This window comes from Motacilla alba, chromosome 1A, assembly GCF_015832195.1.
Source record: "Motacilla alba alba isolate MOTALB_02 chromosome 1A, Motacilla_alba_V1.0_pri, whole genome shotgun sequence".
Classification (NCBI taxonomy): Eukaryota; Metazoa; Chordata; class Aves; order Passeriformes; family Motacillidae; genus Motacilla; species Motacilla alba.
In genome coordinates, this window is record NC_052031.1 from 51,722,136 (window position 1) to 51,739,712 (window position 17,577).

The following is a 17,577-nucleotide window of genomic DNA, read 5'->3' on the forward strand; positions in this document are numbered from 1 at the left end:
TCTTAGGCTTAGAATTTCTCTCTGCATCAGAAAGCTGTTCTTACTTTATATGTATTTGCAAAACCTGGTTTTCTTGACTGAATTTCTCCTTAAAATACACATCCTCTGCAACCCCATCATTGTGTGCATGAAAGAAAAGAATAATGTTATATATATTATTGTTATATATATTATATATCAGTTTCACTGCCTGTTCTGTACTAATTAATGTACCTAATTAATGTTCCCTCTTGTTGTTGCATATTTTAAGTTGGTTTGGGCAGAGGTCATCTCTTTCAGTGGTTTGCAAAGTGTCGTGTAGGTTGACTGTAGTAATAGGATCCTATTAAAATTCAGCTTTTGCCTTTGATGCTGTAACTGTCTTATAGAAGGGATCAATACCACAGTATTCACCTCCAAGTGAAAGAGTTAGTTGTTCTTATTCTGCTGGACAACTTTTTTCAACTCTAATCTGTCTGCCATAATCTAGAACCCCTATTCAAGGGAGATCAGTAACTAAAATGAAGATTATTGCAGATCAAGAGAGAGGTGGCTTGGCAAAGCTGGGTGAGATTAGCATACTGCAGGCTTTTTTTTTTCAGTCAATGCTACAGTTTCCTCATTTTGCGAAACTTACAAATCAATGTAAAGATAAACAAAAATGTAAGTATTGGCAATTACAGCATTATTTTTGGAATAATTGCAATGAGTATTTACTAGGGATTTTGTACTGCTTATGACCTGGCTTACTAATATTGTGTTATATTAGCACTGCTGTATTCCTCACTGACAGTACTTTTCCTCCCAAGAAAAGTAATCTGAAACAAGCAAATTTAAGTCTGTCGATAGCATATCTGTTCTTCTGAGTTACCGCCTTTGAACTGCTTCAAATTAGTCCGCGTGTTCCTGGGGTGGCTGCTACAGGGTATTTGGATGACTGAGAAGGACATAAGAATTTTGCATAATTGTACTTTTTCATATGAAAGATATTTAGGGAATGGGGGAAAAAAGTTGTGGTGTACTGATTTTATATAGGTTTTCTCTTGTGTTGTCAGATCCCTTGAGTAATTATCCTGATAAATTCCTGATAAATAGGGCACCTTTTTTTTATTTGCCAACTGTAGAGGTCCGAAGACTACATGATTAGTGTATAAAGCTATTATGTAAATCCTCTTTGCCCCAGTTTAAGTTAATGCTCTGCATATGGCATGCCTGGTAGGATGAGAATTCTCTCCTTACTCCGTGCATAACTCTGCTTCTTTTGGTGTGTTGCTAGAATAGGAGAGCTGGTCAAGGGGTTTGTAAGTACTAAAGAAATCATTTTAGTTTTTCATGTACAGGATACAGATGACTCACTCCTTCTGTGTTTTAGCACTGACATGAGACTGTTCTGTAAATAGCACATGTTCAGAAATAGGACATCTCCCACCCCCATTAGCTATGAAAGCAAGGTAATGTTGCTACTTAGTTTTGAAACAAAAAGCAGGAGGAGATTTCAGCTCTTGTGGCAATCTAGAATTGCAATCTAAGATATAGGAAAAAATATATTTCCACTTCTTGACAAGAAATTAGATTACTAGCTATCATCTAGTAGATAAAGAAAAAAGAAATAAGGGTGACTTAAGTTCCAACAAGACTGGTAGGAGAGGAACACAGTGTTTTCTTTTTTTCTTTTGAAACTGCACTTCAAGATTTTGCAGTAAAGTCTGAGAGTTTCTGAAAGGAAAGATGTATGATTGGTGGAAGTGGTTTACAGGGTAGTGTGCTGATAGCTGAAGAGTTTGAAAGACATTTTTTTATGCTGTATGCTTTTTTTTTTTTTTTTTTAATAGAATAGTTCGGTTGTGACTAAGAATTCCTTGATTACACAGCTGAGAAAGGAGAGAGTCACACCTGGATCTCTCTCCTGGAAATTCTGGATTCCTATCACATTTACCTGTGTCTCTCAACCTGGATACAGTGGGGGAATAAAAAAGAACCCAAATCAAAGAAGGAAGGCAAGTATGGAGTCCTGTGTCTGACATGGAATTAACTTAGCAGTAACTACAGGATAGGGGCAGACTGGATGGGAAAGTAGTTCTGCACAAGATGACCTGGGAACTCTGCTTGATGACAAATTGGACATCAGTCAGCTGATGTCCTCAAAGCAAAGAAGGCCAGTTACCTGCTGGGTTGTATTAGCAAGAGTATAGCCAGCAGGGCGAGGTAGATGATGATTCCCCTCGGTTCAGTGTTCCTGAGACTGTGTGTACAGTACTGGGCCTGAGTTGGGGCTCCACAGCACAGAAAAGCCAGACTTGTATGTGTGTAGTGGTGAACTACTGATAACTTTGAGTAGATTTAGAGGATTCTGATACTTAAGCAGATTAATATGAATAACAAGATTCTGTATCCCATCTACCTGTGTTGATGGTGTACATGCTTACCCGGACTCCAGAACAGAGTAACTGGGTGGCAGCTTCTTTGTCAGCTGAGTGCCTCACACCTACTGTGTTTTCTAGGGTACAAATGTGAATACTTGTTGTTTCTCAGCAGTTGATAAAAGTTAACTGCCTGCTTCCTGGTAACATGTGCACACATCACAGGTGAGAATTAACCTATTTAGTTGTACCTTGCAGCAGCACAGCTACTATATTAATCATTCTGAATCAAGTTCATGTTAGTATTTACCTCATATATTCACTGCTGTGAAAGAATGACCAAAATCTACTCAAAGACAGAAGATCCAGTTTTATTTATGAAAATATACAGTGTATTTAAAAGCTCTGCAGCTGCTGCCTGGACATCTCTTTTACTTTTTTACACATACTTTTGCTCAATCTCCATAGCCCAGTTTTCAGGTTGAAGGGTGTACCAATTTCACGAGTTCTTAAACTTCCTTCTCTTTTTTGGGATTAATTCAGTGATTCCCATGGGGAATGATATTGTTCCTATTTATAGAATAGCCTTCAACACACGTTCAGGGCTGAAGTTTGTCACCAATGCAGAAGAGTAGATCTCTTTTTAAAGAAAGTCAAAATACAGAGTAGACAGCTCTGTAACTCTTATTGTAATGAGAGAATGAGAAAGGAAACATGAAAACACCATACAGAATGATTGGGTGGTGATTAAAGTGTAATCTGCATCTGGCCTGAAACCTTAATGAATGCTCTGCTGTTGTTTACAGTAAAGATGACATTGCAAGGTGTGTAGGGAAGGCAGGCTAGCTCTTGGGAAGGGGTGTGTGTGTAGACATGAAAATTACCATTTCTGAGGTGAAAGCAAACTGCAAAGAATTTAGTGTGTTGGAACTGAACAGACCTGAAAATCCTTACCTCAGAATATTGAAGTAACCAGCCCATGAAATTGTAAATATGCTGGTTAGGATTTTTTTAGAATTGCCAGATAAGAGATTGTTTTATGTGGCTAGAAAAGGGTAGCTGTGGTGTCTCTCTTTAAAACCAGAGCACAGATATTCCCTTGACTGCATTCCACTTTTTAGTTTGATCTCAGTGCATTAGTTTAGAACATATTTTGAGGGAAGGGAGTGCTTACAGACATGGAGGTAAACAGCAAATGTTATAAAATGCATCAGGAGTTTAGCAAGAGAGGTGCTAATACCACACTAATCTGCTATCTAAAATGGCAACTAATTTTTTAAAAAGGAGCAGGAGTCTTTATTTATTTGGATTTCAAAATGTGATGCCTTGTTACGTGGGCACATATATATATATACACACGCGGGCAAAATACTACTGAAGATTAAAAAATTCAAGTTTAAAATTAGGAGTGAAAGGTGGCAAGAGAAATGACTGATAATGTGGAACACTGGAATAGTAGACAGAAGTGCTGGACAGGAAAAGAGATACATGATATGGATAGCATGCAAATGTAATGCCCCCATTTATATGTTGGAAATGCTGTTGTTTGAAAATGACCAGTGAAGGGAAAGAATGGAATGGGGTTGTCAGCTGCAGGGTGGTTATGAACTGTGTATGTGATGCAATCCTAAAGGAGAGCAAATATGATCATAAAAAGAATCGGGCAGGAAAGGTGTTTTTGCAAAATTTGGAAATACTGAAACCATTGTACTTCTGTAGCTTCCCTGCAATGCTGTACATCCAGAGCACTACATAATGTGTTCAGAAAAGGTGATTGTAATGTGGGAAAATGAACAGAGGGGAGGTATTGCTTTGGCTTGTCTGGTTATTGAGGTGGTGGCAGAGGAGTGGTGTGCTGCCTTCTGTGAATGCCTTGTGGAGAGAACAGCACAGCTCTGGGAAGAGCTGTGTATGCTAAAAGGAAGTACAATGTCATCCTTGAGGTCTAAAACACACTGCCAAAAATAATTTTCTGGATTATGAGATATTTAAATATTTGATATTCTGTAAAATATTCAAGATAATATTTTTTAAGCGTGTTAAAAAGACTGCTGTGTTAGGAAAGTCCCTGGTAAATTTGCATGTTTTCTTAGAATGGACAGCATTGCTGCTCTTGGAGAACAGGGTGTTTCTTTCTACTCTGTCATTTGACCTGGTGGCAGGAAAAAATACAGTTGCCAAGTTAGAATATTACTTGGCTTGAAACATGCAAAGTAGATGTTAAGGGCATTATCTGGATAGTTGCATTATTTATTAAAGGAACCTCTTTTAAACTCTGAACTATAAACAGAACTGAGAGTTCTTGAATCCCTTCTTCCTAACATTCTAATTTGGTGTTCATTCAGGATGGCAGGGAAGCTCAGATCTCTACTTTCATGACACCCACAACTAGATGCTTTTCAGACTTCTGTCTGATACTTCTTTACAGATCTTGTGGGTTTTATATCAGTAAAGAGTTGTCATAACTCTGACTGAATTTCTCCCTCTTTTTTTGATGGTTCAGTTTTCAATCTCTTCTAATGTCAAAACACTATTTGTTCTGCTAACCACAGTGCTCAATAATACACTGAGTATGGAATTTAAATGTAAAACAGGATGCTTCATAAACAGCTGAACTAATGAGGACTGATTTTCTATTGAGATGTATCCTGTTATTCTCATTTACCTCTCTACAAAACATTCACAGATCCCACTCATATCACTTACTTACTTGGAGAATTAACAACAGACAGGGTGGTTAGTGCAAACCCATTTACATGCTAAAATGTTGGATAAAGATTGAGGTGTAATTTACCTTCCTTCACTGGGAGTGCTCACTTTTTTCTTCTTTCTGTGCTCTCTTAGTTGCCAATTTTCAGAAAACTAGCAAGAATTTCATCTATTGAAAATGTTGACACTCTGTCAAATTTAGATGAAATTATCCAGAAGTTATGAATAAGAAATACCTAGAGAGACAAGCATTCCTTTTTACAAGAAAAGGAGTTGAAGACCTTCAGAGGAAACAAATCTGCAGTCACTTCAGATCTCAATCATACCTAATAGAAGAGGTGAAACTCTCTATGTGTTTTCCTTCACAAATGATTTAAAAAATACAGCTCTGAAAAGTCTTGTAAGAGGAAAAAAAAGTTGATGCAGAAAGTTGTGTGCTGCAGGAGAGACAAGTTCTGATTATGTTTTTCTATCTCAGTCCTCCGTGCTAGATACTTGCAGGCAACAAAAGCATTTCTTTGGAGACATTGAGGCATGCTGCTTATTTGAATCTTATTTCAGACAATAGGAGTAAAGATCTGACAGCCTTATAGGTATTTCTAGATGATTGGTAAAAGCAGAGGAGACTGGGGAGAATCATAAGGGTCTTGTTCTTTTTCCCTAAGTCTGAATTATATAGCCAGGATCTGGATCTTTGCTTACTGGCATTGTTGCTGTATAACACTGAGTTGACAGATTCCACTGGTTCTCTTCTGTATTTGGTTAAACAGCATCTGATTCTTAGTTTTCACCATTCTGGTCATCTTTCTCTAAGCTAACTAAATGATAAAACTGAATGAAAGAGGACACATTTTGAGATAATTTGGCTCAGAAGGCTTGGTCTCTCCTCTTTACCACTGAAGTGGACAAGCTGTTGATGTTCTTTTAAAAGTCCTTAGGATACATGAAATATCTGATGTTTTTTGAGATATATATTTCCTGCTCCTAAAATTACTGCGTTTATAGTGTGTGTATTTTAAAATGTCAACCCATTTATTGACACAAATGTGAACACAGTCGACTTAAACAGGTTGTGTATGTTCTGTTTAATACAAATGCAAGCTATGTATATACAGAGTAAGAAGTGTGTATGTTTTTCTGTCATGTCTGTGCCTAATTCCATGGTTTTTTAGGTGGCTTGTATGGTTTTGAAGGTGCTGAAACACAAACAAAATTTTGTTTTGTGCTTCCAAATAATGAGATGCTGTTAAAAAAGTTCCTATCTTTGAAATTCTGGATTATGTGAAAATGAAAATGTTTAGGATAAATTTTGGTTACTTGATGTTTGCAGACCAAATATACTTTCCATGTCAGTAGAAACCAGTTATAACAGCAACTGAATCTTCCTTTTTGTACGTGCTTTGAATTTATTGAAATTACCAAGTAACTTGTACTAATTGGGAGAGTTTAAGTATTTTTTTGCCCGCAAGCACTTTTCACAGCCAGAATAAGGAAAACGGGAAATGGGACAGAGAGGATGTGAATCCTTTCATCCTTTTGGCTGGGCAGGAGCTGGATGTCAAACAAGGGAACGAGTTCCTAGAAGTCTTCTTCACTTTGCTATAGATTTCATACACCTGCTGTTTCTGGTGTTGTTTTTGGCTGTAAAGAGAGCAGTTTGGCTTCGTACAGTATACGATACAATTTTTGTTCTCCTCCTAAATTCTCATCTCACCTTGTCTGTAGATTTGCTGATGATCCTAAATGATCTCTGCCTCAGGTTTCCCTTCTGTTTGGTGGATGGCACTGCTTTCAACATGCAATGAGCAGCAGTCAGGAGAGGGCTTGTGGCTAAGCAGGGGAATTGAAACTTCATTTTTTAAGCAATGTGTATGTTGCAAGTGGACGGAATCCGTGTTCTGTAATCCTGGGCAAGTATAAGACTATTATTGCAGAAAATTAATTTTCAAAAATTCATTTGCTTCTAAGGACCAGGCAAGATTATCAGTCTTGGGTGTAGGTACCTCTAGAATAGTACCATTGTTACAATTTAGACTTAGGATTTTTCTTCTGTTTTACTTTGCTGATACGTGTAAAAAGGAATAGGCATAGACTTCAACTTGGGCTACTTTTTATTTGGAAGGCTTCATTTTTATGAAGGAATTAAATTAAACTATATAAATATAAAGGATATATATACATGCATTTTGGTTCTTACAGGCTTTTTCATCTTTTCTCTTTGCTTTGATGTCCCAGACAGCTCTGTATGAATGATTCTTGGAAGAAGGACAGTTAAGTGGTAAAGGTGCTTTTCTCCATAGGATTGCTAAAAACGATTGCTCAACTATGGTTCTACTTCATATTCTAATGGAAAAATTAAGATTAGAATTCAGTTACCCCTCAGAATAAAACTGAGAGCAAAATGCTGTTTTCAGAACAGTGATTTTTAAGAGTGCTCATTGTTTTGTTTTCCTTTAGGTGAGTAGGAAAACATTTATCCTTTTTAGCGAGTATAGCTGGGCTTTTACTGAGCATTTCTAGAGATGTCAATTTCATATGTTGTCTAAAGAAATACTAGGGTGGAAATGGAAGATTTTCACACAAGGATTAAACAAACCAATTCTGTCTTTTTATCTTTGGGAAACTGGCCGAATACAATGAAGGCTCCTTGGATAACCTTTACTCTGTCAATGTAGTGCTGCCAGCTTCTCCCATTGTGCTTAGCTGATCCTGTGCACCTTGTTTTGGATGTCAAGTTTTCAGTGAACTGGTTCACTAAGTCTCAGATGAATTTTTGTAAGACTGCAGATGTCTAAAATTGGAAAAGTTGCTGTAGGTTTTGTGCACTGTAAGCAAGGATTTGTACAAAGTGTGTGTTGGCCATATCCAGCTTTGGTTTTGGTGTTCTTCCCTACCTGCTTCACAGTGCTGTTCAATCTTTGCACCATGGGAAGTGTATGCTAACTACAGAGGTACAGCACAAAACCTTCCATAGTATCATCTCCTTAAAATCACAGGGTAGATGGTCCAAAAATTAAAAAACTAGTGGCCTACAGAACCTTTAAACAGACAATTTCAGAGGCAGGTAAGACCTCTGCTGTGGGGACATGTGCTTTCTTGATGGTTCTTGCTTTTGAATGATGATGCAAGAATGAATGAAGGATTTCAAATTGATACAAGGTGACCAACAGGTGCTGAAGTTATTACAGACAACAAAGTAATTGCACAAGCTTTGTTCTCTTAGGAAACTTAATTAAAAACACTGGTGAAGTTTGGTTTTAACAAAGTAGTAGTGTGCATTTTGCTCATGGCATGTGTTTTCTAAGAATGAGAACATTGTAATACTTTTGTAACAGTGTTACTCTAGTTCTGTTTTGTGTTCTGGAAGCATTCTTTTTCTGTTTATTGAATTTACTCCACCATAAGTTTTTTTTTCCCCTCAGAATTCTTTTCCATTTTTATCAATAGCTAAAACTGGCTGCATTTGTTCTATTCCATCTTTTGTTCCTGTTGACTGAAATGTGTGTTGAGTTTATAAACCCCTTGGACTGCCCAGAGACCTAATTGTTTGTGCAACCAGACTTTTTAATCATGACACTCAGTTGGAATGAATATTTAAAAATGCATATCATTTGTACTCTAATGCCAGAGACAAGCTCATGGTCACATTGTCATGTCAGAGGTGTTTAATACAAAAATTATATATGTGTAACTATATGTACAAGGGTTTGTTCTCCTACTTAATATTGCTGCTCATTCTTTTGTGCTCTTAAATGAATTAAAATTCTTTTCTGTTGATAGACTACAAGCATAAAGAGCAAATCAAATGGCTGTGAAATTACTTTCCCTCAGAAATTGTCAACAAAGAACTATTTTCTCACTAGATCATGTATATAAATTTTCTTGCAAACATGATATGAAAGTACGAATTTTTTAGGTTTTTTTGAAATGTTTTTCAAAATGTTGAATATCGTTGCAGCGGAATAGGAGATTTTAAGTAGACATTCATTGTTTAGTTTGATGAGATGTAAATAATATTATTGGATTTCACAGTAACTTCAGACATTGCAGGAATGTGTACATAATTCAGTAGTGATCAGATAAATGCAAATGGCTTACTTGATTTCTGTTTTTTTTTTTTTTTTTTTAAGAAAAGAGGTAGTAGGAATATGGATTGCGTTCTCCTAGCTTCTACAGTAGGAATTATTACAGTACTGGAGTTAGCATTGGCAATTAAGTATGCAAGCCCTTTCATTCTCCTCTTAGGCCTTAATATTTGGGTCACCAGGGCAGAGGACTGGACTGAGAAGAGAGTAACTACACAGACCGTCTTCTAAACCTTACAATATATCATCTTTCTAGTACAACAGCATCTCAAAGGAACCCTGGTTTTATATATTTATATATATATATATATATATATATATATATATATATATATATATACACGTTTTATTTATATATATACACGTTTTATATATATATATATATATATACACACACATTATCAGTTTGGCTGCACCTTACTTGATTAGAGCTTTTTGAGTTACTAGTATTCAAACTACTGTGATAGCAACTGGTAAGGGCTATAATGAGTGATTTGTAGGAAACATGGTAATAATGAGAGCTTTGAAACCAGGTGACTGAAAGGGCAGTGGGATAGTCTTTATTGGGTCTCCACATATGGTAAACAATCTCGGTTAACCCCCAGAATAACTCTTGGACATCTGCTGCTCTTTCAGCTGTTCAGTAGCTGCTACAGGAGAAGCCCCGGGACTCTCAGGAAGTGTTACTATATCCTGCAGTTCTCGGTACCTCCTGCTTAAGCCAAAGCTGCTGAATTTCAATTCTGGCTTGGTATTTACAGGACACAGATATGACTGCAGTGTAGAACATGAGAAAATCAAAGCTCTCTGTAATTAGGACAAGGTGCAAAAGTGACAGGAATAGGAGTGAGCTGAAGGTGGCTGCTTTACACCTCTTCTTCTGTTAGCAGTGGAATATAATTTGAATTAGAAAAGTTGGTATTTTTTCCTCCCCTGTCCTGTACGTTACCCTTTTGAAGGAGGTTGCTCCTTCCCCATCCCCAGTAGTGTCCTGGCATTTGGATGTGGGAAGGAATTGTTCTATTACAAACAAAAGAACATCCATTAATGGTAAATGAAAGTTAATAAATTTCAATGTATGTATTATATATTTTTATTTTTAAAAGGTTCTGTAGAAGTAATTTTAATCAGGTAAATCATAGTCCTGATTTAATTTTGTGTCATGCAAAGGATTTTATTAGTATGAATCCATGTTTCCTGACTGGAAAAAGAATTCACAAAAAGAAAACCTGAAAAATTATCTCAGAGGGCTTCCATTTTTCCCATCTCTGTCAGTCATGCCTTACTAACTGCATGGGTTTGGGACCTTACAAACCCTGTGCCATTGGGACCTTACAAAACCCTGTGCCAAGTAAAGTGGTTTTTAGTCTTTCCGGACTGAATTCCCAGGTAAATGGTTTCACAACGTAATTATCAATACTTTTTATCCTGTTTGATCTGGTTGTCAACTATGGAGACAACTGCAGCATTTATTCATATCATTAGACCCTTGACCAATCTTGTGGCTACATATCAATAGTTATGATACATGATTTATATTAAGTAAATCAGTTTCGTCTTGGAGAGTGCATGAGGCTTCTTTCTACTTGCTTGAAGATGGAAACAAATACATTTCATGAGCTCTAGGTGAGTTTGATATATGTGCTGATAATCTGGTTTAAGCCATCAGCAATTTGTCTGTTAGTTTCAGTAGATTGAAACTGGGATAGAATTATAATTTTATTCTTAAAAATGTTGTTTCCTAGTATCAGAATTGATAAGGCCTTGTAGAAAATGAAGAAAATAAAATTCTGGTACCTGTTGCTATTCCAAGATTCTGAAGGAGTCACCCAGCTCATTATCTTTCTACCTGATGCTTAGAGATACTGGGTTGGGTGTATCTCCTTCTAACAGCTGTTCTAGAATTGAGAGCTTTCTTAGCAAGGCTGAAATTGAGGTTTGAAACCATAAGGAAAACAAAAAAAAGTGAATTTTAAATTCTACTACAACATGGTTGTAAAAAACCATATATAATGTTAGTGTGATTTGGGGATAAACCACAACATACATTACTTGTGTTTAGCATTGTCTTTTCCCCCAAGTTGTTCTCATGCTGTCCCTCCTCCCTCCTCATTCTCCCCTGTCTTGTTTTTAACTTGGCTTTAGTAAAGGAGTGGAATTGCCTCAATGGTATAAAAGCATTTTCTCAAGTACTGGCCTCAGCCTGTTGCTGCATTGCTGGAAAGTAGAGAGGTGTAAAGCCAGATCTCGTGTATTTGCAGGCTTGTTTTGCTTATCCTTGGCAAGTTCTGCTCTCCTCTTCTTTTAGAGACTATGAAAAGGACTGCACTGACAGTAGGTAATACTGAGCCTATTATTTAACTAGGAGATGCAGAAAACATATGCAGAGTTTTATTTGCAGGTTCAAGGCCAGTACTGTGAACTGTGTTGACAACATCCATGAGGTAGTTGCTTTTCTTCTCCTGAAAGGTAGAAGTGGCCATAGCAGACAAACTGGATTCTTTTTGAAAATTCAAGGTTAAGGACCTCATATAGGAGATATACTATTTAGTAGAACAGTGTGGTATTTAGGCAGTGTTTAGATTAAATTCATTAAAGACATTAAATACAAATGTCTCTGCTGTTACACTGCCTGTGTTCTTGCATGTTGTAATGTCAGCCCCATTCATCACACCAGTAATAGAGTAACTTGGATTATGCGCTTCATTGTTCATACTTCATGTCTCATCATGGAATACAGAAACAAGGTTTTTCAGTGCTCAGAGGGGCTTGTTTCAAATGTTGTTCTATTCCCTTGACAAAGAAGGAGAGACAGCTCCATCCATGCCTGAAGTACTTTGTTTAATATATCATCTCTCCAAGACACGTTTTGAAAGGGTGCAGCCTTAAATACGGTGCTGTCAAGGAGAGTTATGGCTACAACTTTTATTACTGCTACTTGCAAGAGCAAAGAGATGAAGCACGGGAAACATGCAATAACGATGGACGTGTTGTTCTGATGCACACTGCTGTGACTGCAGTCGCTGAGCTTCTGTTAGTGAAGATGCTTCCCAGAATATAATAGCGTATCATAGTCAGAATGCTCATGGGAGGAATTATACCATTGGAAAGTTTTGTTACAGAGAAAAGGAAAAAACCCAACATCTTAACATCTGATGGAATTATGGCCTTCCAGCAGTTACTGAACTGAGATGGAAATGAGCCAAAAACTAGACCTAAAAAGAGTTGTTTGCAGTTACCAGCCTCCTTTTTTTTTTTTTTTTTTTTTTTTTTTTTTTTTTTTTTTTTTTTTTTAAATCATAGGGATCTGACTTCAGTAGCTAAAGTAGTGGCATAAGTGTTTTGGTATCTCCATGGTAGCTGCACTGTCTGCCATCCCACACAAAGCTGCAATCAATTTCTTCCAGAAACTGCCAGCTGCGGATTGCAGCATCTTCTCTGCACAAGCTCTGTGTGCGGAGAACAGGAGTAGAGGGTGTCTTCAGTGCAGAAAGCTTCCTGGTGGTCCCACTGCATGTGGTATAATGGCGGAGATGGTACTGCCAGTGTGAACAACTACTTGTAACACACCGTTCTCTTCCCATCCCTTAAAAAGGGCACTTGAAACAAATTGAAAATAACTCTCTGGAATTCTGTGGTACTAGCTGGGACTGCTCTGATGTCCATGATGCAGCTAGCTTTCTAAAAATACAGATCTTGCAAGTGAACCCCATAGTGTAGAAATGCAATTGATGCTATTAGACGTGAATTTCTGCAATTTAATGTTAAGACTCCTGCTACCACCATAAGTTTATTTGCCCTTTGAGATGGTAACAATCTTGTGTCAGCATCCTACAAATGCTGAACACCACTGTGAGCACTGTGGAAGAGTATGATATTTCTTGTGTTGCTTAGGCTGGAAAGAGATGGGGTTTGAGTAAGAAATGCAGAAGCTATGTGTGGATGGCTGAACACTGGAAGATACTGTTCTATAATTTCTATAACATTAAAGAAGTTTTCTGCATGCCACTGTTGCGAAGGTTTCACCAATGATAGGAGGAATAGTTAATTCTTTAAGTCAGTGTCTAAGAGTAACAAATACCCTGGTCTGTTGCAGTGTATTCTTCCAGTGTGCAGTGTGGCAATGGCTATTGCCATAAAGGCTGCTAGAATGGGATCCTTATGGCTCTGGTGTGTCAGTGCTTCTCTGTTCCTAGAGAGCCGAGCTGCCTTTGATAACAGTCTCTCATTTGCAGGGAGATCACAGGAGAGGGACTGTTGGAAGAGTCACTCTCTCAATGCTCTGGCTGGCTGTAGTGCTTCTGTGTGTGCTAGGGTGTCCTGACCCCTCAGTCCCTGTACTTGAGTGGAAGTCCTGGCAAAGGGCTAGAGCATTTATCAAGCAAGCTTCTCAATGTCCTGCTCCTCTTCAGATCCTGCTCCATTTTCCCTTTACTGCTTTCCCACCTTCCACTTCTTTGCACCAGAGTAGCTAGGAGACTCTGAGAATGTTTGATTATGTTAAATTATATTTGATTATGGGGGGAGAAGGTTGTGGGTAATGTTGTTCTCAAGCAAATGACCAGGTGGCAGCAGCTTTCTCAGTCACTCTCTAGCCTTTCAATTACCTAACTGCTCGCTAGAGTACCTAATGTTCCTTTGAGTTTTCATGCTGATTTCTTAGTGATGCTTTGTAAAGAAACTTGCACTCTGCTGTTGTGTTTTAATACTTATGTGTATGAAGCTTTCCGATAAATGAAATTTTGATTCAAAAGGAAGTATGCAGAGGGTGAAGAAGGTACATGATGTACAAACTTGTAGTTACCATGGATAGGGCTTAGGCTCAACATTTCATGACCACAGTTGAGGCTTGGTGTCATATGTTTCAAGGGCTAGTTTTCTTTCTGTCAGCAGTGATGCAAGAGTTTTCCTCTGCAGAAAACTCTGATTTTCTTGCTCTTATTTTTAGCCTGTCAGGCATGTGAGTTTAGAAGGAGCCTGATTTTCATGGAATATTGAATTCTACTTTATGAAAGTGGGACCTCCCACTAGGATGTCTTAAATTAGATTCTGAAAAGCAATGATTCAAAAAGCTTTGCCACCTTAGGAACTGTGTATCTCTATTATGGAATGAAGTGTCAGACAATATTGAAGGTTCAACAGAGGTATGCCAGTTGAGGTATAACACTTGAAGAAATACATACAATTTCTGCTTACAGAGGGTTTGTACAATACCATTCATCACTACACAGACATTTTAAGGATGTTAAAAATCTAACCAATATTTGAGTCAAAGATGAAACAAACAGGCTTAAACCCACAAGTAATATGAATAGGTGGAAGTTTTAAAAAATGAATAGTATTTGAAATGACTCAGTAAGTGCTATCAGGAGGACTCTGGAATAATCACAGCATAAGAAGCAAAGAGAAATTGCTTTTATTCATAGGCACTGCTGCTGTATAATTATCAAAAGGCTGAGTCAAAACTGAGCAAGTCTGTCAAAAATTCAGCATGTGTCAGGAATTATTTCCTAGCTAATAAATAACGTGGCAAAAATCTTCCCCTGAAGAAATTACCAGCTCCTTTGCATTTCTGAATGGTATGTAATGGGAATAAGCGAATACAGAGTCAGCAATTGTGTGAGGAAAGAAGCCACATTACTCCTTTTATTTTTGGCTGTGCCTGAGGTCAGAAGTTCCTTTGTTCTTTCTTTACCTCCCATTAGAGCAAACATAGTCTACTTCTTTTCTCTTAAGGCTTTTCTTTTCCCCGTCCAGCTTCTTTTTGTTTTGTTTAAATAAAGTAAAAATGTCTGTGTTGCGAACTGTGACTGTGTGGACTCATTATTTTCAACACTAGCATGTTAATGAAATGTTGCCTTATCCTACGTGGTAATAGTTTTCAAAGGAAAAAAACCTTATTTTAAAGAGGCAGAGTAGTGGAGCTGTAATTTATTGAGTTAAAACTTCAAACGATAATACTTAATGTGCATGTTGTTAAAGCACTAACCACATGAGTGTTTACAGTATAAAAGGCTACTTATGTGTAACATGCTTTACTTACCAATGCTTCCACAATTTTGCATACAGGAGCTTTGTGGGACATTGACTCCCCTTGTTTTACCTTTCAGCTTTTAAGCTCTTTTTGGACCATGGTATTGTTTGCTTAGAAGTTGTTTTTTCTCTATCAAATGCAATGGGGAATCCATTCATTTGCTTACAGCTGGAAGAAGTTAAATAATAAAATTGATTGTATTTGTGATGCCATGCTTGTAAGCATGGTTCCATCTGTGGAACTGGAAGGCGGAGCAGAAATGTTGCTTGGATCACTGTTAACCAGTGTCTGAACTGTAACAAATGTTTAGCTGCTTCATGGTTGTCACTCTGTCTTTACCATGGCCATATGGAATTTCACAGTGACAGCAGGGATAGGACTTGAGTCTGCACACATCACAGATCTTGGCCTCTTGCTGCTGGAGGAAGGATTCTGCCTGGTTTTGGTATTCATGGATGGAGCTCCATTAGAGGAAGCTGCCATGTGTGAGAAAAGGGAATTAATTATTGCATTCATACAAGCAATAACTATAGCTGTTACTAGCTTTTGTTGACCGTACAACATTTAGTTGCTGTATCCTTTCCTGATCATTCATTTTATAAAAGACAGCAAGAAAAGGCTTGCATGACAAGGGTGTTTTAACTTGAGTGACACATAGCTTGTTTTCCTGTTTATGAACAGATTTCCCTAATTATTAAAATCCCAGCATGTAAGATGCTTAGGAATAGTTATTTGATTGTGTGGCATATGTTTTCACATGAGACTATGCAGTAAGCATGCATTTGTGAACGGGATCCTATGATTCAGCATCCCCAAGCATGTTGGCTTCTGCAGCAAGTATGAAGTTTCCTGTTGTGAGCAAGGCATGGTATGGCTTTTTTCAGTACCCTGGCCTGGGAGCACAAGTGATCATACGTTTAGCAACTAGTGTGACAAACTATAATAGGGGAAGGCCTATAGAAGTGTAAGGTGATTTTACTTCAACAAAACACATTTTTCCTTCTCATACTTAATTTTTCACTGATTTCACTTTCTTATCACATATTCAGAAGCACCTAGATGTGTGATCAGGTGATGGGGCTGGGATTACTTGCAGGGACAGCAAGGATAGAAGATGCTGGCTATTAAGTCCTCATCATATCTTCTGCATTTTTCTTCTTGATTGGTGATCACATCGGGTTTTTTTTGACTGTACCTTTTGTACTCTTTAGGAGTTGACAGTGATTGCAATCTTGGCCCTTTCACTCTGTAGCATCCTGTAAGTCAGTAAGCAATGCTGCTGATTTCTGTACTGTCCTTGTCTGGGTGGTTTATAGCTCTAATCCTGTTCTTCCTGTCACCTTCTCTTAATGATTTAATTTTGTCTTTTATTTTCTAAAACCAGAACTCTTGAGAAGCTGCATATGGAATTGCAGTTGATAACTGGTGTATTTGGGGTGCACATCAACATGTGATATCTCTTACTGATTCGTTGAATGGGGTTTTTTTGGTCCTTTCACAGTGTTTCCAATCATTCTTCATCCAAAGGCTTTTTCATAGTCCTGCTTTCTCCACATTTAATTGATTAATGGGATGAAAAAAATATCCTTTGCTATGTGCAAGTGAGTTCTGTAATCCCTTTGATCTCTCTAGTTCTGGAAAGGAGGAGATACATTGTAAAAGCTGTAGGTATATCCTCTGTTCTATTCTCTCTCAGCTGCGAGCAGGGACATATTTCACTAGACGAGGTTGCTCAAAGCCCCATCCAACCTAGCTGTGAACCCTTCCAGGGATGGAGCACCTACAGCTTTTCTGGGCAACTGGTTTCAGTGCCTAAGCACCCTCACAGTAAATAATTTCTTCCTAATATTTCATATAAACCTGATCTCAGTTTGAAGCCATTCTCCCTTGTCCTGTCACCAAGTGTCCTTTTAAAAACTCCCTCTCCATCTTTCTTTTAGGTTCCCTTCAGGTACCAAATGGCTCCTATTAGGTCACCCTGAGGCCTTCTCCAGGCAGAGCAAACCCAACTGTCTCAGCCTTTCCATGTAGGAGAGGTATTCCATCCCTCTAATCATCATTCATGGATGGATGGATTCATTCCAGGTCAGTGTCCTTCCTGTACTGGGCACTTCCCTCACCCTGCCCAGGGTATTATTGGCTTTCTGAGCTTTTTCTGGTGTTTTATTAATGGAAATCTTTGCCTGAAAAATGAGACTTTTATGCTCCCTATGAAAGCATCCTGGACTAAGAAAAAGATAGACAATACTGAATTCATTGGCTTATATTGTAAATAAATTATCTGAAAGAGAGGAGGAGTATGCATATATTACATACATAATAACCAGAAAAGATAATGTATTATATGGGATAAATTGCTTCTGTGAAGAGGTTGGGAAATGTTTATTTATTTTCCTGAGAGGCATTATCA

The 17,577-nt window shown here is 37.8% G+C and overlaps 1 protein-coding gene across 4 annotated transcripts in view; it reads left to right on the forward strand.

The window, feature by feature from the left end:
• Positions 1-17,577, forward strand: part of LARGE1 (LARGE xylosyl- and glucuronyltransferase 1) — a 270,233-nt gene that overhangs the window by 42,461 nt on the left and 210,195 nt on the right. For 2 of the 4 annotated variants that reach the window (XM_038153716.1, XM_038153718.1), the window contains exon 3: positions 17,108-17,252. The exons of the other annotated variants lie outside the window; for them this stretch is intronic. In XM_038153716.1, the coding sequence (XP_038009644.1) occupies positions 17,238-17,252 (15 nt within the window). In that variant the 5' untranslated portion in view covers positions 17,108-17,237. The remainder of the gene's footprint in view (positions 1-17,107; positions 17,253-17,577) is intronic. 4 annotated transcript variants of the gene reach the window in all.